Source organism: Castor canadensis, chromosome X (assembly GCF_047511655.1).
Source record: "Castor canadensis chromosome X, mCasCan1.hap1v2, whole genome shotgun sequence".
In the NCBI taxonomy this organism is placed as follows: domain Eukaryota; kingdom Metazoa; phylum Chordata; class Mammalia; order Rodentia; family Castoridae; genus Castor; species Castor canadensis.
The window spans coordinates 92735220-92758482 of NC_133405.1; the positions used below are offsets into that span (position 1 = coordinate 92735220).

At 39.4% G+C, this 23263-nt stretch overlaps 1 protein-coding gene across 2 annotated transcripts in view; it reads right to left on the reverse strand.

Moving 5' to 3' along the window:
- Window positions 1-4933: 4933 nt before the first annotated feature.
- Fam120c (family with sequence similarity 120 member C) overlaps window positions 4934-23263 on the reverse strand; it is a 116069-nt gene continuing 97739 nt past the window's right edge. For both annotated transcript variants that reach the window (XM_074064116.1, XM_074064114.1), the window contains exons 11-16: window positions 21485-21599; window positions 18839-19048; window positions 17423-17624; window positions 15851-15989; window positions 15423-15480; window positions 4934-9680 (exon numbers count right to left, since the gene is read on the reverse strand). In XM_074064116.1, coding sequence (XP_073920217.1) covers window positions 9429-9680; window positions 15423-15480; window positions 15851-15989; window positions 17423-17624; window positions 18839-19048; window positions 21485-21599 — 976 coding nt within the window. In that variant the 3' untranslated portion in view covers window positions 4934-9428. The remainder of the gene's footprint in view (window positions 9681-15422; window positions 15481-15850; window positions 15990-17422; window positions 17625-18838; window positions 19049-21484; window positions 21600-23263) is intronic.

Here is a 23263-nt window from a genome sequence, read left to right on the forward strand (position 1 = left end):
GAAAAAAGAACTTTAGCTGGGTGTGGTAGTATATACCTGTAATCCCAGCTTTTCAGGGGTGAGATGGGAGGGTCACTTGAGTCCTTAAATTTAAGACCAGCCTAGGCAACATAGCCAAGACTCTGTCTCAAAAAAGAAAGAGGAGCAAGAGGAGCAGGAGGAGAGGGAAAGAGGTATTAATGAGACACTGCTGAAGTAGAAATGATTTGAATGTGTAGAATGAGGAGAGTCTGTGATAACCGCCATTTCTGGCCTGAGTGATTATGAGGATAGTAGTGAGTTAATTAAAGATAGGAAAATAAAGTTGGAGGAGGAAAAAGCTATAGGAAACACTGGAGTATTGGGAACAAGACTTCACATTTAAGCATATTGAGTTTTGATTTTTTTCGGAGAATATTATGAGGATTTGTTTACCAGTCTATTCGAACTCTCCATCTCGAGCTCAGTAGAGTTCAGTGTAGAGGTGGTAAGAGTAGATGAAACTGATCAGGGAGAAAGTATAGTGAGAAGATGGTTGAGAATAGAAACTTTGGGAACTATTAGTCTTTTTATTACCATATTGTTGTACTGAGGGTACATTGTAACATTTACAAAAGTGTTTATAATGTATCTTAATTAGATTCACTTCCTCCCTCCTTCTCCTTTATCCTCCTTCCCCATTCTTAGAACAGTTTCAACGTTCCATTTTCATGCATGAATACATAGCAATTCCACCATATTCACCCTCCTTCACCCTTTCCTTCTGCCCCCCCCAACTGGTACCAACCCCTGTACAGTATTTGAATGTTCCATATTCATACTTGTATAAGAAGTACATCAACCATATTCACCTTCTTTACTTTCATTTACTCACCCCCTCCTATTAAAGCCCTCCCCTTAGCGTGACATGTTTTCCATTCTTGTCCTTCATTATTTAGGTGTCTGTTCATTGTTTGGTAGGATTTTTGCCTTGGTATTTTACCTTTATGAAAAGCTAATCTTAAGGGACATGCTAAGGAAGGCAATAAAGTAGTCAGAAAGACAGTACAGAAGAGTAGATACTCTTTTGAAAGGCCCTCCAACTACTGAACAACTAGATCCTACATAAAAATATTTTTATTGTACCGCTAAATGGGTGAATTAGCAATTGCTGTATAATAAACCATTCAAAACTCAGTGGCTTGAACCCACACCATTTATCATTGCTTCATAGCTCTGCTAATGTGGACCAGGATTGGCTGATGTATGTGTTGCCTAATGGTGGGCTGACTGGAGGCTTACAAGTCTAGTGTAGTCTTGGGTGGGATAGGTAGATGGCTAAGCTTTTTATTCTGCAGAAGGCTTGTTTACAGGGTATTCCAGGGGTCCAAGAGAGTGAGTAGAACTGGACTTCTGCCACAGTCTATTGATCAAAGCAAGATGCAAAACTAGTCCAAATTCAAAGGGTGGAGAAATACATGGTAACCTTTTTTTTCTTGAGACAGGGTCTTGCTATGTAGCCCAGGCTGGCCTAGAACTTGCTATGTAGCCTAGGCTGACTATGATCCTTCTGCCTCAGCCTCCTGAGTGCAGGGATTGAAGTTGTGAACCACCAGGCCCAGCTTAGATGCTAACTCTTAAGTGGAGGAGTTGCAAAGAGTACAGATAAAGAAAGATGTGAACATTATGACCATTTTTGTAATCAATCTGTCATGTTGGATTTACCACTAGGAAAATGAATCTCTAAGGAGCAAACAAATCAAATCAAGCAAACAAACAAAATCCATGAAAACAGCAGCAATGAACCCCAGTAAGTGGGAAGAGGAGAACATGACACTTGAAGACATGTCCAAAACTGAGACAGAGGTATTTCTTTGGAAAATGGAGGAACTTTTACCGAAAGAAATAAGGAAAATTTGATGATCATATAGTAAAACACAGACAGATAGATATGTGCCTCAAAACCCAAAAGTCTAGCCTTTTTCATTTAAAAATTTTGGAACTACCTTAAATTGAGTTGGAAAAGTCTTGGTTGGTAAAACCAGTATTCACATGGGGCAACATGTAGCAGATTGACCTTGGACTCAAAAACCAGTATGTCAGACATGTCTTCTAAATGTATTGAATGTGGGTCATTTCTTTTCAGAACGCTATTGCTGCCACTCACCAAACCTACCCAGTTCTACCCCTTTCAGGCAGATAGTTGAATTGTACTTTTCTACCTCTATAAAATTAGATGCAGCCATGTAACTTGCTTTGGGCAAAGAAGCAAGGAATGATGTGTATGATACTTGGCTTTCAGAGCCAATGTGCCTTTTGGTCACATGCTTTCCTCTGACTCAGTGATGGAGATTCTGTTAGTCCAATTTCTCAAGTGACTGTGAGTGAACAGAGCTCACCTGTCAATCTGTGTTGGGCATATAAAATGAACAAGAAGTATACCTTTGACAAGTTCGGAAGATTTGGGGGTTATTACAGCAAAACCTACCCTATCTTGACTAATATGTTCCCCTTTTCTAGAGTTAATTATGAACATTTAAGAACTGAACAATGAAATGGAAATGTACATAAAGTACCTAGAACTCTCTCTTTCTGACACACTGTAAACTCTCAAGACATGCCTTTGTATATTTGCTATTAAGTGACCATGGCAAATGAAGACTAGTAGAATATAACTGAAGTACTTCATATGCCTATATGAAAATAGAATGAAACCCACCAAAATTATTTAAAAAGGGAATAAAAAAGAGTAATATAAGGGGTAAATTTCATCAAAGTCCAGTATATGCATGTATGGAACTATCATAACCAAAACTATTTACACAATTAATATACACTTATAAAAAAGACAAATTGTAGAAGATGTAAATAGAAGGCAATCTTACAGGCTCACATTATTCCTGATGTTTGTGATCTTAGAAGAATATTTTCATCCTTTGTCATTTCCTCCCTCAGGTTCATGAAAAAGCACTGTAACTGGTCTTGCTGGAGGAGGTAAAGCCATATGACAGATGGTCAAGCCACCTCTACCAAGATAGGGAGCAGCAGTTTCTAATGTAAAAACAACAACAACAACAAACCTGGGGTTTAACTGCTAGAAAGAGAAAGGAATGCTGGGCAGGCAGAAATGAGAGTTATCTACTAAGTCAAAACAGACTTAGATTTAGGACCCTGGTTTTGCTACTAATTAGTTGTGTGTGAACTTGGGCACCACTGAATTGGTTTGCTCATATGTAAAGTGGGGGTAAGTGAGGATAATAGTTACTTTGCAGAGTATGAGGATTAGAAATAACAGTCAATATCCTAGTACTATGCCCAGTACCTAATAGGTCCTTGATAAACAGTAACTTAAGTTTTTGGTGGTACTGGGGTTTGAACCAGTACCACCAAACAGAGCACTAGTACTAGCAAACAGAGCACCTGCCTGTTTGCTAGGCAGGTGCTCTACCACTTAAGCCATACCCCTACCTCAAACAGTAACTTTTTAAAGCTAAATGCTAAACATTTCCTACTGTCAAATTCAGAGGCTCAACACCTAAAGACCAAAGGATGTTATAAACAATAGGTTTTCATTTAAGAATAAAGTGTTTACAAGCTTCAGCTGGTCTATAATGCTCCCCTTTAGGCTCAGCTGTTTCATTTCATAATTTGTACACATAAGGGACAGAGTGATTAGGAAGGCCAAGCCCAGGTAGCATCATTGAGCAGAAGCAGTAAGGTAAGAATTCCCTAGAGTTCTGACTTAAGACTGCTCCAAGCTTCCCTCTATTGCTCAAAAGTGACTTGGCATTCTTTTTTTTTTTCAAAACCCAACTTTAAAGCACATGTAATTATTATAGTTAAGCAATGAACTATCACTAAGCTGAGTCTTATTTGTTCTTGCTACTAACATATCCTCTGTTTCAAAAGTCTATAGTCTGCTTTGTACCAAACATTGTAATTCAAGGGTATTTTGGTTGCCCTTCATTTATTCATTGAACACTTAACTAAGTACGTGCTGTGCAGTAGTCACCAAGGACACAGAGCTAGTCAAACAGACACTGTTCTCATGGTCAATGTAGAGGCAGGATAGTGGCCAAGTGCTGCAGAAGCAGGCTGTGATGAGTCTACGTAGGATATCAGGAAAAGAATCAAAGACATGAGCTGAATCTTGGGGGGAAATTCAAGACTGCACTAGAGACAAAGGGAAGGAGGCATTCTAAACAATGGTACAAGCGACAGAGATGATATTAACAGCTTAAGGTGTATGGGATGCACTTTATTATCACTGGGTGGGGTAAGGGATGAAGGAAATGAGGCTAGAGAAATGGTCATGGCGCACATAATGAAGGGACTGTGGAAGTTGCTGAGGGGTGTGTTAGAAGGAGAGAGTACTTTGGAATCTGATAAGCATGGTGCATTAAAGCAATAGTTCTTAACCTTCCCTTGTGTCAAATCCCTTTAAAAACATGAAAAAAATGTACAGGCGCCTTCAGTGGAAAAAGGCTCATCCACTCAGACACAAAACATTGCTCACAATTGCCTGTTTAGGAGTAAGACTGGGGAGCAACTGCAACACTCCAGGCAAGACAGGAGCTGGGACAGCAAAGATGAGATAGATGTGAGAAATAGACAGTTGAGTGTTATCAACAGATCTTGTCACCAGTTGAATCTGAGACAGAAGGGAAAGGCATGAGTCTAAAATAACCAACCCCCAGGTCAGTTGGCAGTATAACTCATGGAGAGGAGCAATCTTCAGAAGAAAGCATGGGTTCTGTTTGGAAAATGTTGAGTCAAAGGTGCCAAATAAAGGAGTTACTCAGGAAGCTAAATCTGCTCTTCCTTTTGATGATTCTTGTATGGAGTCTCTTTCCTTGATATTCTGCAAACAGACCCCTAAATCTCTGTGTAACACTTCTGAATGGAAACTAGTTTATTACCTCTTGCAGAGGTTACCCAGATATTAGAGAAGAAATCAAACTTCACACACCCAAAATTATTTCACAAGTTTTTTACTAAAAGAATAGACTTTATTAAGCGCTGTAAGTTTCTTTCCATCAGCATTAACAGAACAACAGATCAAATTCCATCACAGAACAACTCCTGAGACATTCTCATTCCTTTCTGAAACATTTCCATTAACTCCTGCAGTTTCCCCAAAGAAGCATCCATCCAAACTTACATTAATAAACTATGGAGCTTTTGTGGTGAGGCAGGCCAAAAAGGCAGGGAATTTGAAATCTGGGAGTGGGAAAGAGAAATACATATTATCCATCCACTAAACACACTGTCAAGAGCACAGGAGAGGAGATAGTAACACAGGAAATAAACAATGAAAGAATTTCTTACTTTTGTCAATAACATCATTTATCAGGGAGCACTAAAAACACTGACTCTTTGCAGTTAAAGTTTCTTTACCTAGTGTGTTAGTCTAAAAGTAGAACAGAATAAAATAAAAGGTAGGAAGGGAAGTGCCTTCTGGGAAGTAATTAAAATGAAATAATCAGATTTGCCAGGGTTATGAGATTAATAAAATCTGAAATATTTAATTTGCTTCATTTACATGAAAACTCACTAGCCATTAGTTACTACCAACACGGACAAAAAGAGCATTTATAAAATACAGGGGCAATGTCAAAAGCTGAAATGGGCACCCTAGCACAGGGAATATTTTATTTTGCTTTTAACTTGGAAAAGATGATTTTGTAAAAAATGACATTATTTTCTTAGAACATCAAAATAACCTCAGACAATACTGAAGATAAACAGCAGTAATACGGAAGTAGGTGCACTGAGCTGTCTACCTGCACCAGCAGACTACTGAGCAAGTCAAATAAGATGCCAAAGTCACAGGAGGGAGAAAAATATAGGGCAACACACAATGGAATAGTGAAAAATAACCCCCCACCCCAAACCCCAAGCATATTTAGGAAATATGCACCAGGAAGTGAACAAGTATAATGATTAAACCTTAGTAGAATTATACTAACTACTTTAAATTGTGGTCTACTTGTACTGTCATTTCAAAGGAGTGGGGGAGGGGGTCTTAGAGGCTAAAATGGTGGCATTGACATGCCTACAGTAGCCTTCTAAGGTTCCAAAGGACTGAATCACCATAACCAAAGAGCTACTCCCATATTCTTTCTACCCTATATAAGCATTCCTGTCCCCCACCACCCACTTTTAACCACCCTCCCTTATGCCTTGTCTGGCTGTTTTTCTCTGATCAAAAAAAGTTAATGTGACTTGGCCAACAATGTCAGAAAACCAAGATGGAGACAAAAATCAAATGTCCCTAGCCAAAGCAAGTACCACTTCTTGTTTAATCTATTTAAAGTTCTTCTGCCACAGAATGTTGCAAATGAGCAGAAGTTTGTGAGGTCTGGTCCAGACCAAATTGGCCACTGAAAAAAGGTCAGAGTTATAGGCTGACCCCAAGACACACAAGCAGAAATTAAAAACTACAACTCCTTGGGGATCAGTGACTATACACAACCAGGGTGTTTTTGCTTGTGGCCCTACAAGGTAAAGGGGTCATTTATGAGGGTTCCAACATGACTTTGTTCAAGAGTGGCCACATCACAGTCAGAAATGGAACCTCAAGTGAAGGATGACAGTCTCTCCAAGTGGTACAGCAAAGGTCAGACCCTCTGTGTCCTCCAATTAGAAAAAGTTTGTCTCCCAGTAATGAACTTCAGTTTTCTGGCTTTTAAATTGTGTATTTGGCAGATAAATTAAAAATCTAGAAATATGGCCCTTTTATAGTTCTTACTCATAACCTTCCAAACCCCAAATGCTGAATCCAAATAAAAATCAAGGTTGGAGGTGAACCAGTTGTTTCACCCTGGGCCAAGCTAGGGGAAAATAGAGGTATGTAGAGGGGAGAAAAGCAAGCCTTTTGGCAAACTGGAATCATCCCTGTCAAAGCAGCAGTTTTACCTCTCTCAGTGAATGCCTACAAAATAAGAAATCTTAATGCTGTGAGTTACCAATACTGTCATCTGATTGTGTCAGATATATCCAAGAGGCACAGAAACAGCAACTGAAAAGATACCTTACATTTAACTCCAAGTACTTTCTATTAGGTATGTATCCATATATAAACCACTCACTTGCAGCTTGGTGATTCTGGTTACTTGTAGAGCTCCAAAGAATTTATCTCTTCCTGGCTCAGAAAGAAAATTCCAAGCCATTTAAATTTACTGTGAATTTCCTCTCTTGCTGGATATAGAATTCCTAACATTTAAGATGTTGTGAAAGGTTGGCCAGGTCCAAGAGAAGAAGGGGGACCGAATCAGAAGCTCATTCCAAAGAGGAGTTTTTTGTATACTCTTTTCCTGCTTACGTCTGGCTAGGTATACACTCTTGTCATCCTTCTTAGGTTTATGTAAGAAGTATCTAGGCAGGGGGCAAGGCATTCTAAGACTCCTTCCCCCTGCAAATTGTGGGTTCTCTTAAACTGAGCCAGAATAGGATTAAACAGCCCAAAACTGTTTCAATTTCTTGAGAAACAGTCATTGTAGGTGGGCAGTTAGCAAACGGCCTCTGGTTGTCTGAAAAAATTCACCAAGGATCTGTTGTGGGTTAAGGTGCATGGGGTTTTTTCAAAAAGAGAACCCTGCTAAAAGTCTAGTCAGTTGTATTCCTGTAGAAATGGTACTTCTTGGGCAAGAATATCATAAAGCCCAAAAGGAGGTGTGTGAGGCTGAAAGCCTCAATTCTGAATGAAGATATAACGCTAATTTTTTTGCAAGCCCTGTTTCCATCCCTCATATTTTGGCTGCCCAAGGAGGGAAACTGGAAATGCAAGGTTGTCTCAAGGCTATCTCCAGGAAGGAGGAACAGCCTCTTTATCCTGGACAGATCCTGGCCACTCATGGGCTGAGAATTATTTACAGAATACTTCTCAGGGCCCAGGAAGTCCTCTGAAGTCTTCCTTGAAAAGCAAATGAAAAGATTCGGTAGTCAAAATGTCAATGAACAAATGAAACAATCTAGGCATGTAAAATCAAATAGTCAAATTTCCTCACACTTCCCTACCTTATCTTTCCAATGCTAGTCCTCCCTCCTTCAGGGCTTCATGTCAACCAATTCTCATCTGAACTCAATTTGACCCTGGAGTTCCATAAGAAATTTCTTCCAAATTGGTTGAAAGCCCTTTCATATGGTAATCACCTCCTATCCCTTTTTCCTCTCCAAACCTTCATAAAAAATGTTCAACTCCCAATCACATTTCAACCTCCTGTTTTCACCATGAGATGTGAGGGCTCTGTTCAAGGCGAAGCTTGTAACAACCTACATGTTTGTTGTTCTGAACAGGCAATCTCTGGAAAGTACTTTGTGTCTGATTTAGAGTAGCCCATCTTCTCATAATTGTGATGGGCTGTGACTAAGTAAGGATTTCTGATATAAAGTGTGGTCTTTTGAAACCCACCACTCCATAGCAGTGGAAGCATTTCTGGGAAATTCGGTAATTCTTCTGGGATATCACCATGTATGTATGTATGTGTGTATATACATATATATATATACACACACTTATATATAAAATATGTATAGATAAATAGATCTTTCTCTTTATATAAAGGGTATGTGTATGCATATAGATACACACGTTCATATATACACCCATTCACACACACATACACACACCCATACACACACATACACACGGAGTCTTTTGAGTCCTTTTCGTACTCAATTTCATAACATTGATTCCCACCCTTTCGGGGTGTGGGCAGCAGAGTGGGTAAACTGCACCATAGCTTCTATTTTACAAACAATGCACTGGTTGAGAGGCAGGAAAAATCTGCCCAGTACTTTTCTGACTCACTTGAATCTCCCAGTACAAAGGCCATTGGTAGTTTTTTTTTAAGTGTATAAAATAAAAAAATAAAAAAAATAACCAATACTACTTACTTCCCTGAAAACATCTACCTGTCTGATTGTCAGGCCAGAGCTAGAGGTGGTGTACAAAATCCTAGGGTAGATGAGGTGGGAGAAAGAATGTGGAGATGGATACTGGATATTATCAAGGCTCCATCACCTCATAGAGAAAATATAAGCCAGGAAGCCATAGACAGCTGTCTCCTAAACTCTGTTTTTATCATATATTTACCATGTAAGTGTCATGTTAAAGACTCAAAAAACCAAAGTTGTAACTTTTCTATAGGACTTTACATGTTAACTGCTTTCTGACAGTTACTGCCTTACTAGACTCCCAGAGGAGATAAAGGGAATACTGGTGCTATATATTCAATTTGAGAATTAGAGCTAATCTTGTTATTCATCTTCAAACAGAAATTTTCCAGATTCTAAGTCTGGAGCCCCAGAAGAAGTCAGGGAAGGGGAAAAAAATGAATATAATAGAACATCCCATCAAAATTCTGGTAAATCTAGGGTGAGTATTTATATCCTCCTCTAACTTGGGCCTAGAATCAGAAAAGTATAGTCTTCCCCTCTTCCTGACTGGTGAAGCCATCTTCGGCTTGTCATTCCTCTTTTCGTTGTACTACAGTTTCTAGCTTTTGTTCTTGTAAGTGGTTCTTCTCCCCATTCTTCAGGGGGAGGCAGCGGTTATCATTATTACACATGTTGCTGTCTCTGGATAAGGCACATTGTGATGGAGCTGGAAGATGATCGCTCTTCTCTTCCTTAATCAATGTGCCATTGTTTCCATTTACCTGTGAGCGGGACCGACCTTGATGAAGCTCCAGGGATTTAGAAATTCCATCTGAAGAGCCCTGTCAAAACAGACATATTCAGTAGAAATGGTATTTCCAAACTGGCTGGCCTTTCCCAAGCAGGTTCATGAGCTGGCCTGAGGAAGTTGCTTCAGTTCTTTAGAAATAACAGAAAATCTAAAGCTTGTTGATATCTAGTACATTCTGATATTATCCCGAGAACTTAAGGGTACAACAGACAGATCTGACTGAAATCCAATGATAGTGATAAACAGTAATACACAGCTACCATATATAAAGCTTTGCAATATATAGTTCTAATACGTCATGATAAATATTATGATATATTTGACATATGATATATTATGATATCCCATTTACAGATGAGGAAGCTGAAGCTCAAGAAAATTAAAGTAACTTGCTCAAGATAGAAAGCAGTGGGGCCAGGATTCTGCTCTAGGTAAGTCAATCTCTATTCCCTCAACTGCCCTGCAAGACTGACCAATGCTGACAATTGAAAGAGAAAATAAAGGGAAAAGAAAAAGCCCAGGAGATCTATGTACAATATTTCAAAGAACCTTTTATAACAAAAACCAATCAACTGTTTCTCTTAATCTCAGGAATGTGACTGCTATTGCAAATGACATGAACTGCATTATTGAATAATGAAGTGCTGATTCTCAATTAGTATTATTAGGAATAATGACAACTTCTGACATGATTGGACACATCACATACTCTGTTGTTTGTTTTTTTAATAGATGAGACAACAGAATATCAAAAAAGCAAAATGATGTACCCAAGGTCACTGGCATTCCTAGACTCCAAAGGCCTTGTTTTTCCAATAAAATACAATACATAATAGAAAGCTAATACCTGTTGAATTTTTGGTCAAGTATAAATAACAACTACTAATTTTCATTGAGCACTTCCCACGTTTCAGGCTCTGTACTAAACACTATACATTTATCATGTTATTTAATTCTCATAACCCTGCAAGATAGATACCAACTTCTCCATTTTATAGATTAGGAAAATAGGGAATAGAGAGGTTAGAAAACTTGCCCAAGGTCACAGAATTGGTCAATGGCAGAGTCAGATTCAAAGCTAAATCATTTGGCTACAAAGTATGTAAAACATGGGGGCTACTGGATGCATTGCCCAAGAGCCTGGAAGTTAAAATCCACACAGTGGATGGAACTAGCCACCTGAGGGACTAAAAAAAGAAATAATAATATTATTACAAATAAGTTGACCTAAGAATTTGAAGGCTAGAGGTGTGGTTTAAGTGGTAGAGTGCCTGCTTTGCAAGCCTGAAGCCCTGAGTTCAAACCCCAGTCCAACTGAAAAATAAAAAAAAATGACATGTCCTTTTATTTGGACTGGAGGCATGGCTCAAGTGTTAGAGTGCCTGCTTTGTAAGCATAAAACTCTGAGTTCAAACCCCAGTGCAAACAAAAAAAGAAAAAAAAATTGAGAACATATATAACTCCAGGAAGTCTACAAATAACCTCAGGAACACAGGACTACAGTGTAGACACATTTAATAAGCTGGAGCAATTAATTTTTTCATACTGTCAAGAAAGGGTGGCTGAACATAAAAAGGAGTAAGCATGATAGTCAGCAGTAACAGTGTCCAGGGAAGATGCCTTAGCTAAAAACAAAATCAATACAAGAATTTCCCTGGCCAGGTTACCTCTAGAGCATATAACAGTGTTCGAAGCAAGTTTTACATAATAGTATGTACTTCATAGGTTCCTATAAGGATTTAATGAGACACTCCATGTAAAGTGTAAAGCACTTTGGAACACGTTGTGTATGGCATGTTGTAAGAACTCAGTAAATGGGCTAGGCATGGTAACACATACCAATAATCCCAGCATTCAGGAGGTGAAGGCAGGAGGATTGTAAGTTCAAGGCCAATCTGGGCTACAGAGTGGGCCCTGTCTCAAAAAACTGAAAAGAAAAAAAAAAAAAAACTCTCAATAAATGGTAACTAACATCACTATCCAATTCCATGCCCATAGGCAAATTTCTGAAATCATGGCCTACCTTGTGACTTGCCCTTAGAGAAAGAAAGTTCTGGTAGTAATGGTTAAAAGCACACATACTAGTGTCAGCCAGGTGTGGGAGTGACTCTTTTCTTTAGCTATTAGAGTTGTTATATTATATTGGAATCTGAACAGCACAGGTCTATGGAAATCAGTTAGTTTGGGTTGGAATGTCAACTCTGATAACTGACTCGATGGATAATTTGAGGTAAGATACTTCATTCTTCTGAGCCTCAGTTTCCTCCTGTTTAAAATGGGGAGTAATCCCCAAAGTAATCTACATGTTTAATGCAATTCCCATCAAAATTCCAATGACATTCATTAAAGAGATTGAAAAATCTACTGTTAAATTTATATGGAAACACAAGAGGCCACGAATAGCCAAGGCAATACTCAGTCAAGAGAACAATGCAGGAGGTATCACGATACCTGACTTCAAACTATAGTACAAAGCAATAACAATAAAAACAGCATGGTACTGGCACAAAAACAGACATGAAGACCAGTGGAACAGAATAGAGGATCCAGATATGAAGCCACACAACTATGAGCAACTTATCTTTGACAAAGGAGCTAAAAATATACGATGGAGAAATAGCAGCCTCTTCAACAAAAACTGCTGGGAAAACTGGTTAGCAGTCTGCAAAAAACTGAAACTAGATCCATGTATATCACCCTACACCAAGATTAACTCAAAATGGATCAAGGATCTTAATATCAGACCCCAAACTCTTAAGTTGATACAAGAAAGAGTAGGAAATACTCTGGAGTTAGTAGGTATAGGTAAGAACTTTCTCAATGAAACCCCAGCAGCACAGCAACTAAGAGATAGCATAGATAAATGGGACCTCATAAAACTAAAAAGCTTCTGTACATCAAAAGAAATGGTCTCTAAACTGAAGAGAACACCCACAGAGTGGGAGAAAATATTTGCCAATTATACATCAGACAAAGGACTGATAACCAGAATATAGAGAGAACTTAAAAAACTAAATTCTCCCAAAACTAATGAACCAATAAAAAAATGGGCATGTGAACTAAACAGAACTTTCTCAAAAGAAGAAATTCAAATGGCCAGAAAACACATGAAAAAATGCTCACCATCTCTAGCAATAAAGGAAATGCAAATTAAAACCACGCTAAGATTCCACCTCACCCCTGTTAGAATAGCCATCAATAGCAACACCACCAATAACAGGTGTTGGTGAGGATGCGGGGAAAAAGGAACCCTCTTACACTGTTGTTGGGAATGTAGACTAGTACAACCACTCTGGAAAAAAATTTGGAGGCTACTTAAAAAGCTGGACATCGATCTACCATTTGATCCAGCAATACCACTCTTGGGGATATACTGTTACTCCAGAGGCACCTGCACATCCATGTTTATTGCGGCACTATTCACAATAGCCAAGTTATGGAAACAGCCAAGATGCCCCACCACTGACGAATGGATTAAGAAAATGTGGTATCTATACACAATGGAATTTTATGCAGCCATGAAGAAGAACGAAATGTTATCATTCGCTGGTAAATGGATGGAATTGGAGAACATCATTCTGAGTGAGGTTAGCCTGGCCCAAAAGACCAAAATTCGTATGTTCTCCCTCATATGTGGACATTAGATCAAGGGCAAACACAACAAGGGGATTGGACTATGAGCACATGATAAAAGCGAGAGCACACAAGGGAGGGGTGAGGATAGGTAAGACACTTGAAAAACTAGCTAGCATTTGTTGCCCTTAATGCAGAGAAACTAAAGCAGATACCTTAAAGCAACTGAGGCCAATAGGAAAAGGGGACCAGGAACTAGAGAAAAGGTTAGATCAAAAAGAATTAACCTAGAAGGTAACACCCACGCACAGGAAATCAATGTGAGTCAATGCCCTGTATAGCTATCCTTATCTCAACCAGCAAAACCCCTTGTTCCTTCCTATTATTGCTTATACTCTCTCTACAACAAAATTAGAGATAAGGGCAAAATAGTTTCTGCTGGGTATTGAGGGGGGGGAGCGGGAGGGGGTGGAGTGGGTGGTAAGGGAGGGGGTGGGGGCAGGGGGGAGAAATGAACCAAGCCTTGTATGCACATATGAATAATAAAAGAAAAAATAAAATAAAATAAAATAAAATAAAATGGGGAGTAATAAATAGTTCACACGGTATTCATGTAGCTTTGATAAGTTCATGTATTGTTAAGAGTTAGTGGAAGAAGTGTAAGTGTGCAATAAATCACAGTATTTCTTATCATGAATTAGTTCTTAGCTCTCATTCCCTTCTTTCTCTTCCACCCCCGTCATATCTACATAGCTATTTCTGTGATCTTCATTAGTGTGAGTCAACAACAGAGATGGATCTATTTTTTTGAACTAACTAAAGAAGGTTTTTAGACTGTATACCCTAATTCAAACTTAGAATTATGGTAAATTTGCCAAGGCTGTACCACCTTATGGAAACCTTCTTGGGTGACTAGATTTCCTTGTAGATGCAGTGCTTTTTACCTTACTGAGTAGTTTCTGGAAGGAGCTAAGAAACTTCATAAAACTCACAAACTGGTGAGCTGTGGCTCTCTAGCTTTGGAATGCATTATAAAACGTGTTGTGTGTGGGACTTACTATTTTAGTTCCACTTTTGGCTCAAAATAACATTAAAGCAAAAAGATTTTTTTTTTTTTGCAGTACTGGGGGATTGAACTAAGGGCCTCCAGCTTGCAAGGCAAGCATTCTACCACTTGAGCCACACTCTCAGCCCTTTTTGCTCTAGTTTAGTTTTTAGATAGTGTATCACACTTTTGCCCCTGCCTGGCCTCAGATAACAATCTTCCTACTCCCACTTCTTGCATAATGTAGCTGGGATTACAGGTGTGAGATAGCATGACCAGCTTGTTTTTGATATAGACATTTCCCAGGCTGCCTTCTAACCACTTCTCTCATAGCTGGGATTACAGCTATGTGCCACCATGCCTAGCCTGCAAATTTGTATTGAGAAAAACATTAGATGGTGGGTGTTAACATAGATGCAGTGAGGGCTAGCTATATACAAGAGAACAGATTTAGGATTGAGAACTGATGACAAAATATCTAGGAGAGAGGGGTTTGGTAGAAAGTAGGCACTCAAGCAACAATAGCAGTTTGAAACTGGTACAAGATTATTTTTTTTGTGGCACCAGGGATCAAATCCAGTGTTTTATGCATGGTCAGCAAGCAGTCTACCACTGACCTACACCCTCAGCCCTAGAACAAGATTTTGGATCATTACAAGAATAGTTCTTCATAACCTATAGTTGGAAAGGGGCATATCTAATGAGGACTTGTAGACTATGACATTGAAGACATTTCTGAGTTGTTAAGAATAAGCAGAATGATAATGCTTCCCCCTCCCATATTCCACAAAGGCAAAAGTCCAATTTTCTAAGCATCTCTGCTGGCCCTTCAGGCAGATTTCAGGTAATGTCACTGTTAGCTTCACTCTGGTCCCTTGGGCACAGGTCTTCAGGGCACTGTACCTGATTTCTGTCTTGTGATCCCATTCAGGGGAAAGGATGAGCCTCTGCAGCCCTGTGGGAACAGTTCTGGGTGACTAACCCTCGTTAGACCTCACTGCTAGAGAGGAAGGGATGACATCAAATGTCCAGAGAAGGTGTGAAAGCTGCCCTGAGAATTTCAGGTTTCCATGCTTGAAGTGATCTCTTGCAATTTAGACAGAAGAGACAAGAGGTATCAGACAGAAGCTAGATATGCTTAAAAAGGGTACTTACTTGCTTATTTCCTTTTTTATGTCCTTTGGATCCTCTACTGGTTTGCTCTTTTCCATGCCTGTAGCAAGTAGGAGAAAAAGTGATCATGAGAAACATATAACGCCCATACCCTCATTTTCACTTGGTTAACTACTCATCTCCTCTAGGAAGTTTGGCTCTGTTAAGTGAGATATCCCTTCTCAGTGTTACTACTGTAAATCTCTATCTGTCATTTCTGTGTTATACTGAATGTTCTCCTCTAACACAAAAGTTTTTTTTTTTAATCAAAGCAGGACATTTATTATATGTTTGCTGAACTAAACTGAAAACTGGCTTTACATATGGAAAGTTGCTTAATGCCTCTTACCTTAAAAGAATTCAATAGCTGGGCATTTTCCCAAGGGCACCTTGATTAACACTAGCTCATACCAACCCATTCAAATACATACCCCTTTCCTGGACCACCGACAGAAACCACTTGCATGCCAAAGGATCCTCGGCCTCTGGAGGATCTGCTGCCAGCCCACTGGCCCACCACCATCCCAGCAATCTCTAGTTTTCCTCCTTGGGGTGGGATTGGATGGAGACCTAACAGAGGGGAAGAACAGTAGTAATGAATGTTAAGTGCAAGGTCGGACAAGAGATGGAACAGAAGATTCCATAATCAACCTACTCTTCTTTTCTCTACTTTACTCTAATGAGAAGACTTTGTGATAATAAGGGGTCATGATGGAGCCACATGTAGGGGTAGGGAAATGAAGATCGATCTATCTATCTATCTATCTATCTATCTATCTATCTATCTATCTACCTACCTACCTACCTACCTACCTATCTACCTATTTACCTACCTACTTTAGTAATGTGTGTGACTGATTTTTCAACTAAAGAGCCTGGCACATGGAATCAAACCAGATGCTAAAGCCACCTTAAAGGGATTGAGTGGCTGGCTCCCTGGTTTGTAAGAATTGATCATTACCTGACTGAAAAGGAGATTACCAGAGCAAAATTTCACACTGTTCATCTAAGCACATCCTTGAGCTGAATTCTGAATTCTGAATTCTGTGACCCTAACAGACTAACTTAAACATCCAGCTTTATTATTTTTAAAGAGAGATGCAACAGACAACACACACCTTAAACCACAGCTCTCATCTGATCACAGAACCTTTCTATTTCACAGTAAAATGTCCTCATTAAAATATCCTCTTTCAGTGCTAGGAATGTAGCTTAGTGGCAGAGTGCTTTCCTGTCATGCAAAAGGTCCTGGGTTGGACTCTCAGCACCACAAAAAAAATCCTGTTTCAACGGGGGCACGTTGTTTGAAGTATCAGGATCAGTATCTGAGCTACCTAAGGAGCAGCTCAGATATCACCATAATTTATACGTGTGTGTGTGTGTGTTAGTGTGTGCGAGTGTGTGTGTATATGTGTGTTTTCTCTACTAAACTGCAATCCTTTGGGAGACTTAAACAATGACATTTCTTTCTCTCCATGCTTCTGGAGCTAAAGGAATAGAAACATGTCAGGTCTATCTCCAGAGTTGGTATGGCTACACCAAGCTGTTGTCATCTTCTAATAATGGCATTTACTCCCAGTGCTCTTCCTGAAAGCTTCTGTAGAAAATGCCTATAAGGGATGAATGAATGAACAGCAACCATGAAGATCCATATGAGTTATAGTTCTGAAAATAATAAAGTGACTCCTGGTTTCTGTATCAGTCCAGACTGCATGAGGTTGTATGGTGAGAAATAAATTGCCTATATGGACAGCAGTCTGGGAATTCAGTGGGCTTTCTTCCCCAGGTTATTAGTTCTGGGGACTTAGTTCCTGAGGACTTTCTTCCCCAGTGGACTTTTTCCTCCATTACAATAAGCTAGTCCTCAAGCCACCACAACATAGCACAGAATATAAATGAGGTAAGGTGTAATATGAAACTGGTGATTTATAATTGGCAGTGAGTACTGGATGGGTTTTTAAGAAATAAATTAGATGGCAAATAGCTCATTCTTAGGTACTAACCTGCAAACCCCCGGCTTCGTGCTTGAGGCGGGGGTGGAATTGAGCCCATGGCTCGGGAATAAAGTGAAACAGGGTAGAGAGAGGGCACCATGGGAGGCACAAAAGTAGGTGATGGAAGTAGAGCAGAAGGTGGTGGATGATTCATGTTGACTCCTTCAAGGATACTCTGTCTCATCTTTTCCACTTTGGTTGCCAGGTCAGCCTTCAAATGAGGAAAGGAATAATATAATAGTAGCTGACATTTTCCAAACTTCTCCCATGTTTCAGGCACAGTATTGAGCACTCTAGGTACAGTCTCACAATTCTATTACCATTGAAGGAATTGAGCCTGGAGTTAAATGCCTCCAAGCTACATAGTGAGGAAGCCTCTCTCGCATCAAAGCCTGCACTCATCACATGAAACCACATTACCATCAGATTAATTCTGACAGAGGGCTTGTGAGGCACATTAAGCAGGTCAATAAAACAAATATAACCTAAGGATTTACTGATGGTTGATTACATGGCTAACAATAGGCTATCTCATTTTTAAGGGGGAGAAAAAAGAATTAGGTAAAAGAGAGAAGAGCAAAAGTATGACATATACAAAGCCTTTTAACTTTGTCCTTCATACCCCTGATTGGAGACCCTGAGCTCTTGACCAGGATAAGTGTGTATGTCTAGTCCTGAGATAGGCAAACTTCTTCTGGAAAGAGTAGGATAGTAAACATTTTAGGCTTTGTGGACCACACTGTCTCTGCCAAAATTACTCCCCTCTGCTACTGTAGCATGAAGACAGTCACACACATATGCATATCTTTGCATATCTTTGTTTCAAAATTTTTTACTTATAAAAAATAGAAGGTAGGATGTATTACAAAAAGGGAGCGGGGGGCAGGCTAGGAGTAGTTTACTGGCCACTGCTCTCATTCTTCAGTTCACCATCCCCAAATGGATGAAAGAATAAGGTTTTCCTTTCTCTTGCCCTCCCTCACCTTTCCAAGGTTTTATTGTAAAAACTCCTGTGCTTATACTCATCTACTTATTACTCTTTTGTATTACTAAACATAGTTTTTTTTAAATTATCACTTGAAAAAGTGATGTGATGTACAGTTTTTTAAAATACAGGAAATAAAATCCTAAGAGAGGTAAGGCATATAGTAGATCTAAGTATTACATGGGGAAGAAATCTTTGTAGTTAAGAAAGGGGATATGAAAACTTTAAGCATGTAAAAAAACTTTTCAGCATAGGACTTTATAACATGTACATAGCAGACTTTGGGCTTTTGGGACCATGTTGATTAACAAAGATTAATGTTAGACATATTTTCCTACTTCTGCTTCCCAATGTTTTAGCTCCTTTCTCCTCCCTGTTCATTCATTAATTTCTACTGCAGATCAGAGATGGTCCTTAGTAGCTGCCCAATGTGCTGGTACCTGGCCATCACAGAGTTCAACCAGGGATACTCGCTCTCGGCCTGCTTTAATAAGCTTGCTCTGGAACAGCTTGCCATCAAAGTAAATCCAGGGGCAGCAATGCTCCCAAGGGACTGGCTGGCCACAGGCATCATTAGCAAACAGAGCTGTGTCGACCCCACTCATGAACAGGGCAGCAAGCTGGATCCCTCGGGCATCCAGTTTCTCAATCTGAAAGCATGATAGAAAAAAATTACTATTAAGAAGCTACAAAAAAAGAAACTACAGTTTGAGCATCCCTAATCTCAAATCTTTTGGAGCACTTTATGCTCCAAAATCTAAAACTTTTTGAGGATTGACATGATAGAAAATTTCATACCTGGCCTCATGTTGATAGGCTTCAGTCAAAGCACAGGCACACTAAAAATATTTTAGAAAACATTGCATAGGATTATGGAATCTACTCTAAGGAAGTAGAAATGTCAATAAAGCTCTATGCATAAATATGTTAGTGACAACATTACATATAATGGGAATAATCTAAATGGTCAACACTATAATAATTAAATAATACAGCATATGATAAATTATTTAAAAATCTACATGTTAAAAAATTTTAACACATAGAAAATATGTGCTATTTTAAGTGAAAACACAATATAGTCGTCTCTTGGTATTCTTGGGGAATTGGTTCCAGGACCCCTCAAAGGTAACTAAATCTGTGGATGCCCAACCCTTTTATAAAACAATACAGTATTTGCATATAACCTACACATATTCCTGTATACATACAAGGTAAATGCTATGTAAATAGTTATTATACTCTATTGTTTAGGGAATGACAAGAAATAAAGTCTATTCAGTACAGATGTAACTTTTTTTTTTTGAGACAGGTTCTCACTATGTAGTCTCTAGGCTAGCCACAAAGTCACTATATGGCCTAGACTGGTCTGACTCATAATCTTCTTGCCTCAGCCCTCTGAGTGCTGGGATTAAGGGCATACACCACTATGCCTAGCCAGATGTAACTTTTTAAAAATATTTTCAATCTGATGTTGGTTGAATCTGCAGATGGAGAAACTGCAGGTATAAAGTGCATAAACACTATCTTTTCTTTTTTTGGTGGTACTGGGTTTTGAACTCAGGGATTCATGCTTACAAAGCAGATGCATAAACAATATTTTAGATATATAAAACAAGCACAGTAGAACACTGGAAGAGTCAATCCCCAGTACTGCAGATGCACACACACCACAAACACAAAAAGACTGGAAGAAAACATCAAAATTTTCACAATGGTTATATCAAGTTGGCATGTTAGATGGCTTAACAGGATACGGGAAGTATTTGCAGGTCCTCTCCTAGGTGAGATCTGGTGTCAGGAGCTGTTCTAGGACCCAGCAATATTACTGCAAAAGGAAACATTCATTGCTTGTCTTAGACTGCTGCATCTTTCCCTTGGCTGACCTCACTTAAAAGATATTGCAAGTTGTGTGTGTGTGTGTGTGTGTGTGTGTGTGTGTGTGTGTTGCTGGGGATCGAACCCAAGATGTCTTGCATGTTAGGCAAGCACTCTACCACTGAGCTATACCCCAGCCCCAGATCTACTTTTTTTGAGAATGGGTCTCCCTATGCTGTGCAGTCTGTGATTCTCCTGCCTCAGTCTCAAGTGAGACTACAAGTGTGTGCCACTGCACCTAATTTAATTTTGCAAATCTTATTGGACTTTATCTTCTAGTTTACCCTAGGAACTCAAAGAAGCATAGTTACTGAAGTCAGGGGTAGGATATCCTGAATTAACAGCTAATACTTATTGAATACTATATATTTAAAATATACAAGGGATTTATAAATGTTTTACATGGGTTATTTTACTTAGTATACTCACAATCTCACAAGTAAGGAAACTGAAGCTACCAAAATAACCTACTGAAGTCACATAGCCAAGAGGTAATGAACCCATTCAAACCCAAGGCAGCCGGGCTTCAGCACCTACTCTATATACTACTATATTCTTTTTTTTTTATCATATTATTGTTGTACTGGGGTACATTGTGAAATTTACAAAATATCTTATAATATATCATAGTTGAATTCACTTCCTTCACTTCCTCCATCATTCTCCTTTACCTGCCCCACATTCCTGGAATAGTTTCAACAGGTCTCATTTTTCCATTTTCATACATGCGTACATAATATTTCCACCATATTCATCCTCCTACATCTTTTCCTTATATCCTCACTATTATGTTCTACTGCCTTCAGTTACATGGGAGATTTTCTTCCTTATGCTTTTCTCTATTTCCCCTAATACCCATTATGTATCATTAAGGGAGGGATTACACATTTACTCAAGAGACAAGCAAGGATAGACAGCAGGATAAGTCCCCTGTAATATATCTTACAAGAGTCAGAAATTTTACCATGATCTATGGGCCATGGTTTATTTGCCTTGCACAATATACATCTTTTCTATCCATTTTCTTCCATCGGTATGGGAGAAATACAGCAAGCACCTCTTGGTTTTATTAATAAACATAAATATCTGACTAAAGTAAATCAAACATTTACTTGCAGAACTTATTCTTCCCCCTCCAGAACCAGGGGAAAAAAAGACCTAAAAGAGCCCAAAAAGGAAAGCATGTAAATGAGGGTAGATCAAATCACCTTCAGTTCTTGGAGTTGATCTGGTTCATAAAGCTGGGTTGACACTGCCTGTGCAAGGAAGGTGTCTAGTTCATGGCGATGCAGAATTCGACCACCAGGCCACTGAACCATGTACCTAGAAAATAGAAACATCATCATTAGGTCACAAACCTCATGTGTTCACATCACAAACACTTATTAAGAATCTACCACGGTGCCAGGTGTTGCGCATGCCTGTTAATTGGGAGGCAGAGGCAGGAAGATGGAGAGTCTGAAACCAGCCTGAACTACATAGAAATACCCTGTCTCACAAACCCCAAGGGCTACGGATATAGTTCAGTGGTAGAGGACCTGCCTATCATGCAGAAACCCTGGTTCCATCCCCAACATCACACACACACACACACACACACACACACACACACACACACACACTCTGCCTTTGATTACTTGCACTCTGGGTGGTAGAGGTGACAGGCATGTACACCAACAATAACAGAATAGTGTGTTAATAAGCACCAAGAGAAAAGAACGCACAAGGTGCTATGAGAGCACAGAAGAACCCCAGAACTATAAGATTCAAGAAGGACATCCTGAAAAAGTCAGCAGGAGCTGAGTTTTAAACATGTTTAGCTATAGAATATATATAGCTAAATATAGAAGGCAAGATTAGAAAGTAAGCCAGATCACAGAGGGTCTCCAAACAAGATTATGCAACTTGGACCTTCATCCTGAAACTGTAGGAAGACATTTAAGGATTGTCAGCAGGACAGTGATATTGACTGGTTTTATACTGACTGGCTCAGAAGGTGGGGGGCAGGGAACAAGTGGTATGGAAAGCAACTGAATCTGTAGCCAAAAAGGGACTGAACAAAGGCACTAGCACAGGAGATGGAGTAGGCCAGAGGAAAAAAGACAAGAGCTATTGAGGATATAAATCCATAGGAATTGGTCATGAATTTGTGTGTGTGTGTGTGTGTGTGTGTGTGTGTGTGTGTGTGGTGTCAGGGATTGAACCCCAGGGCCCCATGCATGCTAGGCAAGTGCTCTACCACTAAGCTGCATGCCCAGCTCTTGGTCATGGGTTTTATGGGAAGGGAATGAAGAGAAAGGAAAAGTCTATGACTCCTAGAATTCTGGGCTGGTCAGATGACTGGATGATATGGGGCTATTTTCTAAGATAGGAAATCTATTAATGAAAGAAATAAATACTGATGAGTATTTGAATTGGATGTCCACAAATTGAATGTCTTACTGTTCTACATACTGAGAATGTAGGGAGAGACAGAGTAAGAGATAAGGAGAGGAAAAAATACAAGTATTTAAGTATAAAGTCTATCCTTAACTCCCTGAAGGCCCACGCATAATTCCTGGAACTGTGTAAGACTTTAGAAACGGTATTTAATACAAGGAGTGATCTAGTCTGAGTGGTACATGGGATGGGATCCTGGGAATTCTAGTCCAATTACTACCACCAGGAGGCAGTGTGCTGCCCTAGGAGAGCCAGAGCTCTGCAGTTAGACAGACTGGTTTAGAATCTAGGAACATCTCTGAACTATTGTTTCCTCCTTTGGAATGATTAAAACAGCATAAGCAGCCCTACCAACATTACTCTTACTTCAACCCAAATTGTTATTTTTGTGAACTATAGGATGATTCTGGTATGGCAGGATATGCCAACAAACCCTTTTACTTTTTTAGGAACTAAATTCTAAATAACTGGGTTCCACAGCAGGAATCTCCCTGGACCCTGCAAAACTTACCATTGCCCAGAATACTTCCTATCCACTTCCCTGCTCA